A 20,901-nucleotide genomic window follows, 5' to 3' on the forward strand; every position below is an offset into this window, starting at 1 on the left:
TACCATCTGAAGATCTGGTTCTGTGTGTAGTTTAATATTCATTAGACACAACAATCAGACTAAAAGCAAAATGTGTATGCACTGCTGCCTATTCTGCTGGTGTTGCTGCCATTTCATGTTATATATTAGACAGATGGGGGTTGAAGATCGCAAGTTAGATTGTAATGGTGTGTTCGCATATATTGGCACTGTGATCCAGACTTCTGAAGTGAAATTGAGTGAAATTGCATACGAAGTGTGATTGTACAAGTGTGTGCCCAGCTTTATGCAAAAAAGAATTGGTCTGTTTCCCGTTGTATTAGAAGTAAGACTTATCTGGTCTACCTGCTAGTGGTCAGGACTGACACAATCAGTGTTGCTTTTGAGGGGGCTCTCAAGTCTACCTGTTTCAGTGGGGGTGAGCCTGTCTAATCTTAGGCAAGGATCAATTAATGTTCTGTGTCAAACTGACTGGGGCCAGTGATCAAAGGTCAGATTTGTAAATTAGATTTCAGAATACAATTCGGTATTTATATTTTTAAATTAAAAAACAAAAACACAGATGGTATAAATCCAAGAAGAAGAAAAACACAAAGTTGTGGGATGCTTTTTTTTCTTAAATATACTATTTATTTTATATATAGTTTAATACACATCTCTTTTGCTAAGACCACAAGAAAAACACTGGAAACTAGAGTTAGAATTTGGTACTCTCGGCTCTGCAGACAGATTAGCATTAAAACACCCTTACGTTTTTGAAGTTTGGGTATTGACCTCTTCAATAAAACACCCACACAGTGACAAGAATGAGACTTTAATCAGTTTTAAGTGGAGTTTATAACACTAAGATAAAGGGATGTTAACACACATACAATAACAAATGGACACGTGATTTGTATGAGGCATTATCCTGTACATGTAATTTGTTGTATATTCTCAGTGCATAGCATTACACACAGAGTCACTGCTGCACAGCACAATAATATTTGAAGAGGCTGAACCGGAGATAGGACCAAAACAATAAAAAAAAAAAAAAAAAGGAAATTAAAAAAATCAAATAAAAAGGATCCACCCTTAACCCCCCCCCCCAACAAAAGCAAATATACATTTTTAGGGAATTCCTCAAATATTCGGGAGCACAATGATGGAATAGAATATGCCCGTCTCCAGTTGAAGCCTCTTGATAGTGCACAGTTCCACCCATTCCATTTGCATGCATGACAAGTTTAACAGTATTTAAACAGAAAAAGAGGTAAACGAGGCACTTTGTGGCAACCACAGGCATCGTTAGACATATTGCACAAATTTTGCTAGAATTAAAGGGGAACTTACTTTTGCTTACTGGCATAATAGTGTAAAAACAGTAATAATAATAAAAAATAATGAAGTTATGAAGGAAGGAAAATTTTTTATTTGATACTGCCTGCAAACTCCACTTGAGTTGATGGCCTCAGACAGAACACGGAAGTTTATATACACAAGTCTAATTTCTGTGGTACTGTTGAGACTGACAACAGATCTTGACACTGACAAGCCCTGACACTGACCATTGAAGATACTTAAAGCAAAACATTTTTTTTCTTTTTTTTACTACTATGCAATCCCTTTGGTTCAACATAGCTCACATGCTTACAGGTCATTTTGTCCTTGGACCATGAGCATTAAATAGAACCTGCCAGTAGATTCAGGACAGCTAAAATATGATCAAATTGATGTAATTCAGAAATGAAAAGAACAAAATCATTCAGTCATAGGAATTCTTGTCAAAATCTGAGGGGATGGTAAAATAAAGGAAAAAGTGGAGTACGTTATATATATTTTATTTTAATACATATATAATGCCATTTCTACCCACTTCGGATGACTATACCATAAAAACATTAGCAAGGCTTTTCAATAAAGACTCAAAAGAACAGGATTTTAATATTTTAAAAAAAAAAAAATGGGGGAGGAAAAACAAACAAACAGTGCAAAATCCCATTATTTAAATTTTGGCTGGTTGAAGATTTGAGGAGGTTGGCATAGGTTTAAATTAGTGGACAAGCAACAGCTTTTACAGATCAGAAATGCAGCTTCTAAATGGTCACTCTCACAGGAAACATACAACCACTAATAAACTGGGAAGGATTTGAATAAATTGGCTTTCTCCCTCCCCCTCTTAATCTATTGACCAGGTGACAGCTCTACACAGTAACAGCAGATATGTACTCCACACACACAACATCCATGCCCGAATCACTGTTGACTCCTCAACTTAGTGCAATCTTGTACATGCCACGTCTTCACCACTGGCAATGTCGATAAGGCAACAAATGAGCTGAAGCATAATGAAAATCTGCATGCAGCCATTCAGAACACAGATTGGAAATGTTATTTTCTTATTGACTGTTAAGTGCTAACTAAGCATTCTACTTTGTTGTGACAGCACAGATCAAAAATATGGACAAAAACCCCCATAAGCAGCCTATAATAAAATGCTGTTAATATTTAGCTTTATTAACAGTAGGCAGTCAAAAAAAAGAAAAGAAGTTTTCAAAGTGCTTATTAATATAGTTAGGCAACCAGTTTGCAAACATCCCTTGTGGTATGTGTTCATAGTGCCTGCTAAAGAATACAGAGTGCCAAATTGCATTTCCAAATCAAGTTTTGCTCAAGTCTCATTGCCATCCAGGATTTTTCAACTTTCGTTTACCATAGTGGACCAATATACAGGTTGAGTATCCCATATCCAAATATTCTGAAATAGTAGAATTAAATACGGATTTTGGGGGTAATTCTGAGTTGATCGCAGCAGGAATTTTGTTAGCAGTTGGGCAAAACCATGTGCACTGCAGGGGAGGCAGATATAACATGTGCAGAGAGAGTTAGATTCGAGTGGGTTATTTTGTTTCTGTGCAGGGTAAATACGGACTGCTTTATTTTTACACTGCAATTTAGATTGCAGATTGAACACACCACACCCAAATCTAACACTCTCTGCATATGTTATATCTGCCCCCCCTGCAGTGCATATGGTTTTGCCCAACTGCTAACAAAATTCCTGCTGCGATCAACTCAGAATTACCCCCTTTGAGATAGTAAAATCTTTGTTTTTTGATGACTCAATGTACACAAACTTTGGTTAATACACAAAGTTGTTAAAAATATTGTATTAAATGACCTTCATGCTGTGTGTATAAGGTGTATATGAAAAAAATTAATTGTGTAAATGTAGACACACTTTGTTTAATGTACAAAGTTGTAAAAAAATATTGGCTAAAATGACCATCAGGCTGTGTGTATAAGGTGTATATGAAACATAAATGCATTCTGTGCTTAGACTTAGGTCCCATCACCATGATATCTCATTATGGTATGCAATTATTCCAAAATAAGGAAAAATCAAATATCCAAAATACCTCTGGTCCCAAGCATTTTGGATAAGGGATACTCAACCTGTACTGACTAAACAAAAATGTGAATTATAATGCAGCCAAGCTCCATTATGATGTCGATTATCCATGTGCTGTCTTCTGGATGGAAATCTAATAATGGGCTTCAGCATATGAAACGCAGGCATAACACAACTGCAAGGGGAGTTTCCATTTTTTAATAACTCACCATACTGATATTTGACTTAAGTGACTCTGACTACAATTTCTCCAGTGTACATGGACGTATTGACTGAAGGTAAAATGACCACAAAAATCCAGAAAGTTTCAGTACTTATGCACTAGAGTGCTCCAGCACAGGGGCACCCTACATCATGAATAGTAAAAATTGCCAGCATTTAGCAATCTAGCTTTGGCCGACTACCACCTGCCAAATGTAAAACACCTATATTATTATTACGGGTGGCTGATGACTCCTCTTCTAGTGCTCACGCACACTGGAATTAAGTGGCCCTCCTGAGTTTTAATAGCATGGTAAATCAGGCTCCAATGGAGATTTTATTAGGGAGCACTGATTTGTAATTTACAGCGAGAGATGTAGGCTGACAGCCGGCATTCCGTCTGCCGGTATATCATACCGTAACCATCACTACAAACTGTGGAGTAATTACAGATTACGCAGTAGTAATAATTATAATTAAAAAAAGCATGAGAATGCATCTTTGTTTGAAACATAGCTCAATGATCCCCATTATAAACATTAAGAACTCCATTAAACATGCAATGTATGCATAAAGCTGCAGATGTGGACTTTGTAGCATAATTTTAATGTCAAATTTGCACTAAAAAATTCTGCTCTAAAGATTTAAAAACAAACAAATCTCTACACCGAGCAGGTGTTCAAACCTCTTGAAGGCAAAAATTTTTATGTAAAAAAAAAAAACAAAAAAACAAAAACAAAAAACACTGATCAAAATACACTAGAAGATTACAACTCTTCCTGGAAGGCTTACTTGTGCCAACACACCGAGTAAGAGCATAATCTAGAAACACACATTGCATCTCCAGACCAATTAAAAATCATACTTTGTCAAGGAGCTCAAGAGAGCATACCCCAAAAATTAAAATGCTCTTCAATACTTAAAAATGAAAAGGCGTTTTTAAATTCCCAAGGAGAACCTTGGAATTCTAGAACTCAATATGGGCGTTCTATACACTCCGTTTGACAAAATACCGTAGGGGAAATGTAATAGCCTGTAAGATGCACACATAGGCACAATTTACCTCCATAAGAGCATCAATGGATTATTGTTTTGCTTAGTACAGTAAGTGCCAGTTATAAAATTCTCTAAAGCATGTCTGGATACAAAGTAGAACTTCCGTCTAACAAAAATCACAACTACCCCATCTAATTGTTAACCATTTCCAAATACTTCAATTTGAATTTCAGCTTCTGTTAATAACTATGTCAAACTTCGGTTAATAAAATAAAATGGGATTTTACACTGTTATGAACTGTATTTTATAAAATATCAAAGTATATAGCATTTTATCTGGAAACTGAAAGCTTGGAAAAAAAAAACAGCAGTTGTGGTAAGCTTAATATGCAGTCTGGCGTGCAAAATAAAACCTGATCCACATTAAAAAGTGGAATACCAGGATGCATTTGTAAGTAGTGATTGAACACTGCCAGTTCAGAAATCGAATATTTTAATAGTAAAATAACTACATAGAATATTTGGGACACTTTATAGTTTTGATATACACCATTTTATATCTGTTCCGTGTTGAAACTTTTAAAGCAACACTGACTTCATAACCATGTGTAATGTAAAAGAAAAAAAATATATATAATATATATATATATGTATATAAAAAAAAGACATTGAAGCTACTAAACATTCTTCAAGTAAAATTCCCTAACAGTTTAAGTGTGCAAAACTGCAAAACTCATTGTAATAGAATATGTAAGGTCAAAAAGGTGGATCTGCTGACAGCTATGCAATAAATGCATCAGGCCTCTCCTTTTTCCTTCTTTGCAGAAAGATCTGTTAGAATCATACACTGAAACTTCCTGTACTGTTAAAAGTTCATATTCAATGAGGAGATGGGAGACAAAATCAGAAGCTTGCAGGCAGCACTTAAAGCATTCACAGCAGGTATGATTGGGAAAGAATGCAATAATTGGACTCTGATTAACTATTATGTACCAAGATGTCCTCAATAACACTATGTATACCACTGAAGAGCCTAATGGTACATATGGTTAAGGTCTACAAACTTTGCACTGGCCTTGATAACACAAGGGATGGAAAGCATCATTGCAACAGTTTGGAGTGGTTGGGAAAGTTTCAGGAGTTAAAACGGCTATAGTTTTTGTTTTAAAACAATTGGGTAAATTTCACTGTGGACAACATTCCATATTTGTGTGGATAAAACATTGCTGTCAATGCCAATATATTTGTGAGCATGTATATTATAGAATGTATATGTAAGTCTGCTTGTGAAGGTTTATATGGTTCAATCCTGTACCTCTTAAAAGAATGCTCCCTATAGCTGCCTTTTCTAGCACCATTATGCTTAAAATAGAAAAAAAAAAAATTATAAAAGAAGCACAAACAATAAGCAGTGACAGTGGACAATTCCTTTGTATGTTCGGGATTTACGGTAGCACGCTAAACAAAGGAGCATGTTTTAAACTTGAGATGGTACATGAATCAAGCCGGAAGTAGATTCAGTTTTAAATATTCATTATCCACCGCATTTAATATATGCATATAACAAAGTAACCCATGAACATTTCTTAGCCAGTTAAAGTGTTATCTGTTGCCAAACAGGCTGTGAAGAGGCAGGAAGTGAACCTGGTATTTCACAAAGCCCATATTGAATTTCAGTTGGTGACAAAACACAAAAAGGAAGAAAAAAATTAACCTTACTTATACACATCTCCACTTAAAAAAAAAAAAAAAAAAAAAAAAACTTGGAATAAAATGGAAAGTGCCATCTTTATTTATCCTAATTAAGATTTGAATGTTCTTTTGACACGAAAAGGATATTTACATAACATTGCTACATAACCTTTTCTTATTTTTAATTTTACTGTTTTTTTGTTGGTTTTTTTGCTTCTTTTTTTTCCTCATTCCATTGGACAACAGTGCCAAAAACCCTGTGGGGCAAAACAACATTGGTCAAGGAAAAAAAAAAATAATAATAATAATAATTGCTCCTATAACTGGTAGTCTGACAATGTCATTTGCCATTTAAAAAAAGGTCCTTTTTCAGTTTATTCAAGTTTGTCTTTTTCTGTGGTTTTAATTCCCTCGATTAAAAAAAAAAAAAAAATATATATAGAGACAACAAAAGGAAGAAAAAAAAAAAGACAAGGAAAAACAGAAAAATATTCAGACTTTTGTAATCTGATCTTCATCAAAAGGTTCATTCTCTGGGTCAGAGTCAGTGGTGTCAGAATATCGATAATGATCAGGTTCATTGTCACTAACATCCGGTGTCACAGAGGTGGAGCTGCTAGCCTCAGAATTTGAAGATTCTTCTACTGTTTTAGTGAAAAATAGCTTCACCTGTAAACAAAAAAACATAATGTAAAAAAATGTGACATATATACACACACATTATATATATATATATATATTTTCTCATTATACACACTGAAATATTCATAATTTACCCTCATTAGAAGATATCACTTCTGGCTCAATTTGGCAAAGTTTGCTGCATAATCGATTCAGCCTAAGGAGGGAAATTAGCACATCTGACTAGACTACTCTATTTTCTGCTTGGCCAGAGTGACCCATGAAATAGATATGGATTCATTAATTATGTAGACCAAACCTCTGAACTAAGAATTTAAGAAAAGTGCTTATTTTAAGAAAGTTCTTTGGCCTGCAGCTTCATGGTGCCATACACAAACAGATTAATTTAACATGGCAAAAGGAAATATGTGCGTTCAATGAGGTTCACATGACGGTTGAGGTGCTGGAAGACTTGGAAATAATTGGAAATAATTCTGACCACAGTGTGAAATGTGTGGAGTTTGATGGTCTCCTTGCATTAACATGAGTACACTCCGAATCCTCCCATACGTAATTTACATCAGACTAAATTATAGCAAGTATGTGCACATTCACTTCCGTTTCAGCAGATGGAAAATTAAATTATAATGAACAGGAACTGAAGAAAATCATTAAGCATAATTGAAACTAGTGATGAGCGGGTTCGGTTCCTCGGAAACAGAACCCCCCCGAACTTCACCCATTTTACACGGGTCCGAGGCATACTCGGATTCTCCCGTATGGCTCGGTTAATCAGAGAGCGCCCGAACGTCATCATCCCGCTGTCGGATTCTCGCGAGATTCGGATTCTATATAAGGAGCCGCGCGTCGCCGCCATTTTCACTCGTGCATTGGAAATGTTAGGGAGAGGACGTGGCTGGCGTCCTCTCTGTTTGTGCTTACTGCTTAATTGTGGGGACTGGGGAGCAGCTGTATTATATAGGAGGAGTACAGTGCAGAGTTTTGCTGATCAGTGACCACCAGTTTTATCCATTCTCTACCTGAAAAACGCTCCATATCTGTGCTCAGTGTGCTGCATATATCTGTGCTCACACTGCTTTATTGTGGGGACTGGGGACCAGCAGTATTATATAGGATGAGTACAGTGCAGAGTTTTGCTGACCAGTGACAACCAGTATACGTTGTCTGCCTGAAAAACGCTCCATATCTGTGCTCAGTGTGCTGCATATATCTGTGCTCACACTGCTTTATTGTGGGTACTGGGGACCACCAGTATATTATATAGGAGGAGTACAGTGCAGAGTTTTGCTGACTAGTGACCACCAGTATATATAGCAGTACGGTACGGAAGGCCACTGCTCTACCTACCTCTGTGTCGTCAAGTATACTATCCATCTAGATTCTATACCTGTGGTGCATTTTAGTTTTGCAGTTTGCTGACAGTGACCACCAGTATATAGAGCAGTACGGTACGGAAGGCCACTGCTCTACCTACCTCTGTGTCGTCAAGTATACTATCCATCCATACCCTGTGGTGCATTTCAGTTGTGCGCAGTATATATATAGTAGTAGGCCATTGCTATTGATACTGGCATATAATTCCACACATTAAAAAATGGAGAACAAAAATGTGGAGGTTAAAATAGATCAAGATCCACTTCGTGTTGAAGCTGCTGCCACTAGTCATGGCCGAGACGATGAAATGCCATCAACGTAGTCTGCCAAGGCCGATACCCAATGTCATAGTAGAGAGCATGTAAAATCCAAAAAACAAAAGTTTAGTTAAATGACCCAAAAATCAAAATTAAAAGCGTCTGATGAGAAGCGTAAACTTGCCAATATGCCATTTACGACACGGAGTGGCAAGGAACGGCTGAGGCCTTGGCCTATGTTCATGGCTAGTGGTTCAGATTCACATGAGGATGGAAGCACTCATCCTCTCGCTGGAAAACTGCAGTGCCACTCCTAGATGGGCCAGGTGTTTGTGTCGGCCACTTGGGTCGCTTAGCTTAGTCACACAGCTACCTCATTGCACCTCTTTTTCTTTGCATCATGTGCTGTTTGGGGACTATTTTTTAAATCTGCCATCCTGTCGGACACTGCAGTGCCACACCTAGATGGGCCAGGTGTTTGTGTCGGCCACTTGTGTCGCTTAGCTTAGTCACACAGCGACCTTGGTGCGTCTCTTTTTTTCTTTGCATCATGTGCTGTTTGGGGACAATTTTTTTGAAGTGCCATCCTGTCTGACACTGCAGTGCCACTCCTAGATGGGCCAGGTGTTTGTGTCGGCCACTTGTGTCGCTTAGCTTAGCCATCCAGCGACCTCGGTGCAAATTTTAGGACTAAAAACAATATTGTGAGGTGTGAGGTGTTCAGAATAGACTGAAAATGAGTGGAAATTATGGTTATTGAGGTTAATAATACTATGGGATCAAAATGACCCCCAAATTCTATGATTTAAGCTGTTTTTGAGGGTTTTTTGTAAAAAAAACACCCGAATCCAAAACACACCCGAATTTGACAAAAAAATTTCAGGGAGGTTTTGGCAAAATGCGTCCGAATCCAAAACACGGCCGCGGAACCGAATCCAAAACTCGAAAAATTTCCGGTGCACATCTCTAATTGAAACCCTTCATTTTTTTTTTTTTTTTTTTACTTATAGTTGCTAGGGGAAGTCTGTAATAGATAATCATCAATGCTCTAACATCTAGCAGAACTGATTGTAAGGTGGACTGCTCTTAACACCATTTCTCACAAGAAGGGGTGGGGCAGTAAATACAATGGGCATGTTAAAAAAACAGAAAATAGGATTTTGGTACTTACCGATAAATCCTTTTCTCCTAGTCCGTAGAGGATGCTGGGGACTCCAAAAGGACCATAGGGTATAGACGAGATCCGCAGGAGCTTGGGCACACTAAAAAGACTTAATCTGGGTGTGAACTGGCTCCTCCCTCTATGCCCCTCCTCCAGACCCCAGTTATAAGAACTGTGCCCAGGAGAGACGGACATTTCAAGGAAAGATTTTTGTTTAAACTAAGGGCTACAAAACTACCAGCCCACACCACAAACATACCGTACAACCGGAGTAACTTTAAACCAGATAACAGTATGCATTAACCCCAGCAACAAGCTGCAATAAACAATACACAACCCGTGTATAAATCAATGTAGCCAGCAAGAAAAACACTGCAAGTAATAGTCCGCACCGGGACGGGCGCCCAGCATCCTCTACGGACTAGGAGAAAAGGATTTATCGGTAAGTACCAAAATCCTATTTTCTCTTACGTCCTAGAGGATGCTGGGGACTCCAAAAGGACCATGGGGATTATACCAAAGCTCCAGAACGGGTGGGAGAGTGCGGACGACTCTGCAGCACCTACTGCGCAAACGCCAGGTCCTCATCGGCCAGGGTATCAAACTTATAGAACTTAGCAAATGTGTTAGACCCCGACCAAGTGGCCTCTCTGCAAAGTTGTAACGCCGAAACGCCTCGGGCAGCCGCCCAAGATGAGCCCACCTTCCTGGTAGAATGGGCTTTTACTGACTTCGGCACCGGTAGTCTGACCGAAGAGTGAGCCTGCTGGATCGTACTACAAATCCAGCGTGCAATAGTCTATTTTGAAGCGGGATGACCAATCTTGTTGGCAGCATACAAGACGAACAACGCTTCAGTCTTCCTAGCAACAGCTGTCCTAGAAACGTAGATCTTCAACGCTCTTAAAACATCCAGAGATTTTGGAATCGCCACCGGAACCACAATAGGTTGGTTAATGTGAAATGAAGAAACCACCTTCGGTAGAAATTGTTGACGAGTCCTCAATTCCGCCCTATCCGAATGAAAAATTAAGTACGGGCTCTTATGAGATAAAGCCGCCAACTCTGACACCCGCCTGGCAGATGACAGTGCCAAAAGCATAACCACCTTCCAAGTGAGAAACTTCAACTCAACCTTACGCAAAAGGTTCAAACCAGGAAGACATAAGAAACGTAAGACCACATCAAGGTCCCATGGAGGTACAAACGGAGGATTGATATGCATTACTCCTTTCACAAAGGTCTGAACCTCTGGGAGGGCAGCGAATTCTTTTTGACAGAAAATAGACAAAGCCGAAATCTGCACTTTGATGGAACACATTTTCAGGCCTGCATCTACGCCCGACTGTAAAAAGTGGAGAAAGCGACCCAAGTGAAAATCTTCTGCAGGAGCCATTTTAGACTCACACCAGGAAACATACTTCCTCCAAATACGGTGATAATGTTTCACCGTAACCTCCTTCCTAGCCTTAATGAGAGTTGGAATGACCTCCCTGGGAATACCCTTACGAGCTAAGATCTGGCGCTCAACCTCCATGCTGTCAAACGCAGCCGCGGTAAGTTTGGAAACACGCATGGACCCTGCAACAACAGATTAGAGGAAGCGGCCAAGGATCTTCCACCAGTAAGTCCTGAAGATCCGGGTACCGGGCCCTTCTTGGCGAGTCTGGGACGACGAGAATCGCCTGAACCCTTGCACGGCAAATGATCCCCAGTACCTTTGGAATGAGAGGAAGTGGAGGGAACACATACACCGACTGGAACACCCACGGAGACACCAGGGCGTCCACTGCACTGGCTTGGGGGTCCCTTGACCTGGAACTATACCTCGGGAGCTTCTTGTTGAGACGAGACGCCATCATGTCGATCAACGGAATTCCCCAGCGTTCTGTCACCTCTGCAAATACATCTTGGTGAAGAGCCCACTCACCCGGATGGAGATCGTGTCTGCTGAGGAAATCTGCTTCCTAGTTGTCCACCCCCGGTAGGAAGACCGCCGACAGTGCGCTCACGTGTTGTTCCACGAAGCGAAGGATTTTTGTGGCCTCCGCCATGGCCTTGTTCCGCCTTGACGGTTTATATGTGCCACCGCTGTGATGTTGTCTGACTGTACCAGGACAGGACGACCCTGAAGAAGGCTTCTTGCGTGTAGCAGGCCGTTGTAAATCGCTCTTAACTCGAGAATATTTATGTGGAGACAGGCTTCCTGGAGCGACCATTTTCCCTGGAAGTTTCTTCCTTGGGTGACTGCGCCCCAGCCTCGGAGACTTGCATCTGTTGTCAGAAGTACCCAATCCTGGATACCGAATCGGCGTTCCCCTAGGAGGTGATGACCTTGTAGCCACCACAGGAGAGAAATTCTGGCTCTGGGAGATTAACTTATCTTCCGGTGAATGTGAAGGTGAGACCCGGACCATTTGCTCAGCAAGTCCCACTGAAACACCCGGGCGTGAAACCTGCCAAATGGTATGGCTTCGTACGCCGCAACCATCTTCCCCAGAACCCGAGTACAATGATGGATCGACACACTCGTCGGCCTCATAAGTTCCCTGACCTTCGTCTGCAGTTCCAGAGCCTTTTCTTCTGGAAGAAATACCTTCTGTAAAACAGTTTCCAGAATCATGCCCAGAAAAGGAAGCCAAGTGGTCGGAATCAACTGGGATTTTGGCAAATTGAGCACCCAACCGTGCTGTCGCAGAACCAACAGTGACAACCCTACACTTCTCAGCAACCGTTCCTTGGACCTCGCCTTTATCAGGAGATCGTCCAAGTACGGGATAATTGAAACCCCTTGTTTGCGAAGAACCACCATCATTTCCGCCATGACTTTGGTGAAAATCCTCGGAGCCGTGGAAAGCCCAAACGGCAACGTCTGAAATTGGTAATGAGAATCCTGTATCGCAAACCTGAGAAAAGCCTGATGAGGAGGATATATCGGCACATGTAAGTAGGCATCCTTTATGTCGACTGACGCCATAAAATCCCCCCCCTCCAGGCTGACAATCACCGCTCGAAGGGATTCCACCTTGAACACTTTCAAGTATGGATTGAGGGATTTTAGATTTAGAATTGGTCTGACCGAACCTTCCGGTTTCGGCACCACAAAGAGGCTCGAGTAGAACCCCCCGCTGGGACGAGGGAACAGGAATAATGACCCTCTGTAGACACAATTTTTGAATTGCTGCTAGCACCACCTCCCTGTCCGGAAGAACTACTGGTAATGCCGAAATGAAGAACCGGTGAGGGGGCATCTCCTGAAACTCCAGTTTGTATCCTTGAGACACGATCTCTAACACCCAAGGATCCAGGTCTGATTGAATCCAGACCTGACTGAATATCCGAAGATGGCCCCCCACCGGTCCGGACTCCCCCAGGGAAGCCCCAGCGGTGGACTTGGTAGCAGCAGGGGAGGACTTTTGGTCCTGTGCGCCTGAGCCTGCAGGAGGTTTCCTTCCCCTTCCTCTACCCTTTGAAGCGAGGAAGGACAAACCTTTTCCACTCCTGTATTTATTGTGACGAAAGGACTGCATTTGCTGATGTGGTGCCTTTTTCTGTTGTGTGGGCACATAAGGAAGAAAAGAGGACTTACCCACGGTCGAGACCAGGTCCGCCAAGCCGTCCCCAAACAAGACAGTACCTTTGAACGGTAGTGCTTCCATAGACCTCTTGGAGTCGGCATCAGCGTTCCATTGATGGATCCACAGGGCCCTCCTGGCAGATATCGACATGGCATTGGTTCTTGAACCCAAGAGACAGACATCCCTCGCCGCGTCCTTTAGGTAATCTGCAGGGTCCTTAATATAACAGAGTTAAAAGGACATTATCTTTGTCAAGGGTATCCATATCACTAGCTAAATTCTCAGCCCATTTAGCAATACTCACCCATACCGACGCCACAGCGGGTCTGAGCAAAGCCCCCGAATTAGCGAAAATGGACTTCAGACACATCTCCAAATTGCGATCCGCCGGATCTCTGAGAGCTGCCGTGTCAGGAGACGGAAGTGCCACCTTCTTAGACAAACGGGATAGAGCTTGATCAACATTTGGAGATGTCTCCCATTTTTCCCTGTCATCAGAGGGGAACGGATACGCCATGTAAATCCTCTTGGGAATCTGCCATTTCTTATCCGGCGACTCCCAAGCCTTTTCACAAAGAGTATTCATTTCATGAGAGAGGGGAAACTTCACCTCAGATTTTTTTTCTCCTTGAACAAGCAAATCCTTGTTTCCTGTACCGCAGGTTCATCAGAAATGTGTAAAAATAAGATTTTACTTACCGATAAATCTATTTCTCGTAGTCCGTAGTGGATGCTGGGACTCCGTCAGGACCATGGGGATTAGCGGCTCCGCAGGAGACAGGGCACAAAAATATAAGCTTTAGGACTAGGTGGTGTGCACTGGCTCCTCCCCCTATGACCCTCCTCCAAGCCTCAGTTAGGATACTGTGCCCGGACGAGCGTACACAATAAGGAAGGATTTTGAATCCCGGGTAAGACTCATACCAGCCACACCAATCACACCGTACAACCTGTGATCTGAACCCAGTTAACAGTATGACAAACGTAGGAGCCTCTGAACAGACGGCTCACAACAATAACAACCCGATTTTTTTGTAACAATAACTATGTACAAGTATTGCAGACAATCCGCACTTGGGATGGGCGCCCAACATCCACTACGGACTACGAGAAATAGATTTATCGGTAAGTAAAATCTTATTTTCTCTGACGTCCTAGTGGATGCTGGGACTCCGTCAGGACCATGGGGATTATACCAAAGCTCCCAAACGGGCGGGAGAGTGCGGATGACTCTGCAGCACCGAATGAGAGAACTCCAGGTCCTCTTTAGCCAGGGTATCAAATTTGTAGAATTTTCCAAACGTGTTCTCCCCCGACCACGTAGCTGCTCGGCAGAGTTGTAATGCCGAGACCCCTCGGGCAGCCGCCCAAGATGAGCCCACCTTCCTTGTGGAATGGGCCTTGATAGATTTAGGCTGTGGCAGGCCTGCCACAGAATGTGCAAGTTGAATTGTGCTACAAATCCAACGAGCAATCGTCTGCTTAGAAGCAGGAGCACCCAGCTTGTTGGGTGCATACAGTATAAACAGCGAGTCAGATTTTCTGACTCCAGCCGTCCTTGAAATATATATTTTCAATGCCCTGACAACGTCCAGCAACTTGGAATCCTCCAAATCGCTAGTAGCCGCAGGCACCACAATAGGCTGGTTCAGGTGAAACGCTGAAACCACCTTAGGCAGAAACTGAGGACGCGTCCGCAGTTCTGCCCTGTCCGAATGGAAAATCAGATATGGGCTTTTATACGATAAAGCCGCCAATTCTGACACTCTCCTGGCTGAAGCCAGGGCCAGTAGCATGGTTACTTTCCATGTAAGATATTTCAAATCCACCGATTTGAGTGGCTCAAACCAATGGGATTTGAGAAAATCCAAAACTACATTAAGATCCCACGGAGCCACTGGGGGCACAACCGGGGGCTGTATATGTAGTACTCCTTTTACAAAAGTCTGGACTTCAGGAACTGAAGCCAATTCTTTCTGGAAGAAAATCGACAGGGCCGAAATTTGAACCTTAATGGACCCTAATTTGAGGCCCGTAGACAATCCTGTTTGCAGGAAATGTAGGAATCGACCCAGTTGAAATTCCTCCGTCGGGGCCTTCCTGGCCTCACACCACGCAACATATTTTCTCCAAATGCGGTGATAATGTTGTGCAGTCACCTCCTACCTGGCTTTTACCAGGGTAGGGATGACCTCTTCCGGAATGCCTTTTTCCCTTAGAATTCGGCGTTCAACCGCCATGCCGTCAAACGCAGCCGCGGTAAGTCTTGGAATAGACACGGTCCCTGCTGAAGCAGGTCCCGTCTTAGAGGTAGAGGCCACGGATCTTCCGTGAGCATCTCCTGAAGTTCCGGGTACCAAGTTCTTCTTGGCCAATCCGGAGCCACGAGTATCGTTCTTACTCCCCTTTGCCGTATAATTCTCAGTACTTTTGGTATGAGAGGCAGAGGAGGAAACACATACACTGACTGGAACACCCACGGTGTTACCAGAGCGTCCACAGCTATTGCCTGAGGGTCTCTTGACCTGGCGCAATACCTGTCCAGTTTTTTGTTGAGGCGGGACGCCATCATATCCACCTTTGGTTTTTCCCAACGGTTCACAATCATGTGGAAGACTTCTGGATGAAGTCCCCACTCTCCCGGGTGTAGATCGTGTCTGCTGAGGAAGTCCGCTTCCCAGTTGTCCACTCCCGGAATGAACACTGCTGACAGTGCTATCACATGATCTTCCGCCCAGCGAAGAATCCTTGCAGCTTCTGCCATTGCCCTCCTGCTTCTTGTGCCGCCCTGTCTGTTTACGTGGGCTACAGCAGTGATGTTGTCCGACTGGATCAACACCGGCTGACCCTGAAGCAGGGGTTTTGCCAGGCTTAGAGCATTGTAAATCGCTCTTAGCTCCAGTATATTTATGTGAAGAGACATCTCCAGGCTTGACCACACTCCCTGGAAGTTTCTTCCCTGTGTGACCGCTCCCCAGCCTCTCAGACTGGCATCCGTGGTCACCAGGACCCAGTCCTGTATGCCGAATCTGCGGCCCTCTAACAGATGAGCACTCTGCAACCACCACAGAAGAGACACCCTTGTCCGTGGAGACAAAGTTATCCGATGATGCATCTGCAGATGCGATCCGGACCATTTGTCCAGCAGATCCCACTGAAAAGTTCGTGCATGGAATCTGCCGAATGGAATCGCTTCGTAAGAAGCCACCATTTTTCCCAGGACTCTTGTGCATTGATGCACAGACACTTTTCCTGGTTTTAGGAGGTTCCTGACAAGTTCGGATAACTCCCTGGCTTTCTCCTCCGGAAGGAACACCTTTTTTTGAACCGTGTCCAGAATCATTCCCAGGAACAGCAGACGTGTCGTCGGGGTCAATTGAGATTTTGGAAAATTCAGAATCCACCCGTGCTGTTGCAGCACTACTTGGGTTAGTGCTACTACGTCCTCCAGCTGTTCTCTGGACCTTGCCCTTATCAGGAGATCGTCCAAGTAAGGGATAATTAATACGCCTTTTCTTCGCAGAAGAAACATCATTTCGGCCATTACCTTGGTAAAGACCCGAGGTGCCGTGGACAATCCAAACGGCAGCGTCTGAAACTGATAATGACAGTTTTGCACCACGAACCTGAGGTACCCTTGATGTGAAGGGCAAATTGGGACATGCAGGTAAGCATCCTTGATGTCCAGGGACACCATAAAGTCCCCTTCTTCCAGATTCGCTATCACTGCTCTGAGTGACTCCATCTTGAACTTGAATTTTTGTATGTACAGGTTCAAAGATTTCAGATTTAGAATAGGTCTTACCGAGCCGTCCGGCTTCGGTACCACAAATAGTGTGGAATAATACCCCTTTCCCTGTTGTAGGAGGGGTACCTTGACTATCACCTGCTGAGAATACAGCTTGTGAATGGCTTCCAATACCGTCGCCCTGTCTGAGGGAGACGTTGGCAGAGCAGACTTTAGGAACCGGCGAGGGGGAGACTTCTCGAATTCCAACCTGTAACCCTGAGATACTACCTGCAGGATCCAGGGGTCCACCTGTGAGTGAACCCACTGTGCGCTGAAATTCTTGAGTCGACCCCCCACCGCCCCTGAGTCTGCTTGTAAAGCCCCAACGTCATGCTGAGGGCTTTGCAGAAGCCGGGGAGGGCTTCTGCTCCTGGGAGGGAGCTGCTTGGTGCACTCTCTTACCCTTTCCTTTGCCTCGGGGCAGATATGACTGTCCTTTTGCCCGCTTGTTCTTATAGGAACGAAAGGACTGCGGCTGAAAAGACGGTGTCTTTTTCTGTTGGGAGGGGACCTGAGGTAAAAAGGTGGATTTCCCGGCTGTTGCCGTGGCCACCAAATCCGATAGACCGACCCCAAATAATTCCTCCCCTTTATACGGCAATACTTCCATATGCCGTTTGGAATCCGCATCACCTGACCACTGTCGCGTCCATAAACTTCTTCTGGCAGATATGGACATCGCACTTACTCTCGATGCCAGAGTGCAAATATCCCTCTGAGCATCTCGCATATAAAGAAAAGCATCCTTTAATTGCTCTATAGTCAATAAAATACTGTCCCTATCCAGGGTATCAATATTTTCAGTCAGGGAATCCGACCAAACCACCCCAGCACTGCACATCCATGCTGAGGCGATGGCTGGTCGCAGTATAACACCAGTATGAGTGTATATACTTTTCAGGGTAGTTTCCAGCCTCCTATCAGCTGGATCCTTGAGGGCGGCCGTTTCAGGAGACGGTAACGCCACTTGTTTTGATAAGCGTGTGAGTGCCTTATCCACCCTAGGGGGTGTTACCCAGCGCGCCCTAACCTCTGGCGGGAAAGGATATAATGCCAATAACTTCTTTGAAATTAGCAGTTTTCTATCGGGGTTAACCCACGCTTCATCACACACTTCATTCAATTCCTCTGATTCAGGAAAAACTACAGGTAGTTTTTTCAGACCCCACATAATACCCCTTTTTGTGGTACTTGCAGTATCAGAGATATGCAAAGCCTCCTTCATTGCCGTGATCATATAACGTGTGGCCCTACTGGAAAATACGTTTGTTTCTTCACCGTCGACACTAGATTCGGTGTCCGTGTCTGGGTCTGTGTCGACCGACTGAGGTAAAGGGCGTTTTACAGCCCCTGACGGTGTCTGAGACGCCTGGACAGGTACTAACTGGTTTGCCGGCCGTCTCATGTCGTCAACTGATTTTTGTAACGTGCTGACATTATCACGTAATTCCATAAACAAAGCCATCCATTCCGGTGTCGACTCCCTAGGGGGTGACATCACCATTACCGGCAATTGCTCCGCCTCCACACCAACATCGTCCTCATACATGTCGACACACACGTACCGACACACAGCAGACACACAGGGAATGTTCTTATCGAAGACAGGACCCCACTAGCCCTTTGGGGAGACAGAGGGAGAGTTTGCCAGCACACACCCAAGCGCTATAAATATATAGGAACAACCCTACAGAAGTGTTGTTTCCTTTATAGCAGCTTAATATATCAATATCGACAAAAAAGTGCCCCCCCTCTCTGTTTTTTTACCCTGTTTCTGTAGTGCAGTGCAGGGGAGAGTCCTGGGAGCCTTCCTCGCAGCGGAGCTGTGCAGGAAAATGGCGCTGTGTGCTGAGATAGGCCCCGCCCCCTATTTCGGCGGGCTCTTCTCCCGGTGTTTGTGAGACCTGGCAGGGGTTAAATACATCCATATAGCCCCAGGGGCTATATGTGATGTATTTTTAGCCAGAACAAGGTATTATCATTGCTGCCCAGGGCGCCCCCCCCCAGCGCCCTGCACCCTCAGTGACCGCTGGTGTGAAGTGTGCTGACAACAATGGCGCACAGCTGCAGTGCTGTGCGCTACCTCATGAAGACTGAAAAGTCTTCTGCCGCCGGTTTCTGGACCTCTTCACTTTTCGGCATCTGCAAGGGGGTCGGCGGCGCGGCTCCGGGACCGGACTCCATGGCTGGGCCTGTGTTCGATCCCTCTGGAGCTAATGGTGTCCAGTAGCCTAAGAAGCCAATCCATCCTGCACGCAGGTGAGTTCACTTCTTCTCCCCTAAGTCCCTCGTTGCAGTGAGCCTGTTGCCAGCAGGACTCACTGAAAATAAAAAACCTAATAACTTTTTTTAAGCAACACTTTAGGAGAGCCACCTAGATTGCACCCTGCTCGGACGGGCACAAAAACCTAACTGAGGCTTGGAGGAGGGTCATAGGGGGAGGAGCCAGTGCACACCACCTAGTCCTAAAGCTTTTATTTTTGTGCCCTGTCTCCTGCGGAGCCGCTAATCCCCATGGTCCTGACGGAGTCCCAGCATCCACTAGGACGTCAGAGAAAATAAGAATTTACTTACCGATAATTCTATTTCTCGTAGTCCGTAGTGGATGCTGGGGACTCCGCCAGGACCATGGGGATTAGCGGCTCCGCAGGAGACGGCACAAAATTAAGTTTGACCACTAGGTGGTGTGCACTGGCTCCTCCCCCTATGACCCTCCTCCAAGCCTCAGTTAGGATACTGTGCCCGGACGAGCGTACACAATAAGGAAGGATTTTGAATCCCGGGTAAGACTCATACCAGCCACACCAATCACACTGTACAACTTGAGATCTGAACCCAGTTAACAGCATGATAACAGAGGAGCCTCTGAAAAGATGGCTTCCAACAATAATAACCCGATTTTTGTAACAATAACTATGTACAAGTATTGCAGACAATCCGCACTTGGGATGGGCGCCCAGCATCCACTACGGACTACGAGAAATAGAATTATCGGTAAGTAAATTCTTATTTTCTCTGACGTCCTAAGTGGATGCTGGGGACTCCGTCAGGACCATGGGGATTATACCAAAGCTCCCAAACGGGCGGGAGAGTGCGGATGACTCTGCAGCACCGAATGAGAGAACTCCAGGTCCTCCTTAGCCAGGGTATCAAATTTGTAGAATTTTACAAACGTGTTCTCCCCTGACCACGTAGCTGCTCGGCAGCGTTGTAATGCCGAGACCCCTCGGGCAGCCGCCCAAGGTGAGCCCACCTTCATTGTGGAGTGGGCATTTACAGATTTTGGCTGTGGCAGGCCTGCCACAGAATGCGCAAGTTGAATTGTGCTACAAATCCAACGAGCAATCGTCTGCTTAGACGCAGGAACACCCAGCTTGTTGGGTGCATACAGTATAAACAGCGAGTCAGACTTTCTGACTCCAGCCGTCCTTGAAATATATATATAATTTTAAGGCTCTGACAACGTCGAACAACTTGGAGTCCTCCAAGTCGCTAGAAGCCGCAGGCACCACAATAGGTTGGTTCAGGTGAAACGCTGATACCACCTTAGGGAGAAACTGAGGACGCGTCCGCAGTTCTGCCCTGTCCCAATGGAAAATCAGATATGGCTTTTGTACGAAAAAGCCGCCAATTCTGACACTCTCCTGGCCGAAGCCAGGGCCAGTAGCATGGTCACTATCCATGTAAGATATTTCAAATCCACCGATTTGAGTGGCTCAAACCAATGGGATTTGAGGAATCCCAAAACTACATTGAGATCCCACAGTGCCACTGGAGGCACAACCGGGGCTGTATATGTAGTACTCCTTTGACAAAAGCTTGGACTTCAGGAACTGAAG

The 20,901-nt window shown here is 44.0% G+C and overlaps 1 protein-coding gene across 2 annotated transcripts in view; it reads right to left on the reverse strand.

The window, feature by feature from the left end:
- Positions 1-774: 774 nt before the first annotated feature.
- PTEN (phosphatase and tensin homolog) overlaps positions 775-20,901 on the reverse strand; it is a 167,462-nt gene continuing 147,335 nt past the window's right edge. For both annotated transcript variants that reach the window (XM_063961711.1, XM_063961710.1), the window contains exon 9: positions 775-6,928. In XM_063961711.1, coding sequence (XP_063817781.1) covers positions 6,752-6,928 — 177 coding nt within the window. In that variant the 3' untranslated portion in view covers positions 775-6,751. The remainder of the gene's footprint in view (positions 6,929-20,901) is intronic.

The sequence above is a fragment of the Pseudophryne corroboree genome, chromosome 3 (assembly GCF_028390025.1).
Source record: "Pseudophryne corroboree isolate aPseCor3 chromosome 3, aPseCor3.hap2, whole genome shotgun sequence".
NCBI classification, from domain to species: domain Eukaryota; kingdom Metazoa; phylum Chordata; class Amphibia; order Anura; family Myobatrachidae; genus Pseudophryne; species Pseudophryne corroboree.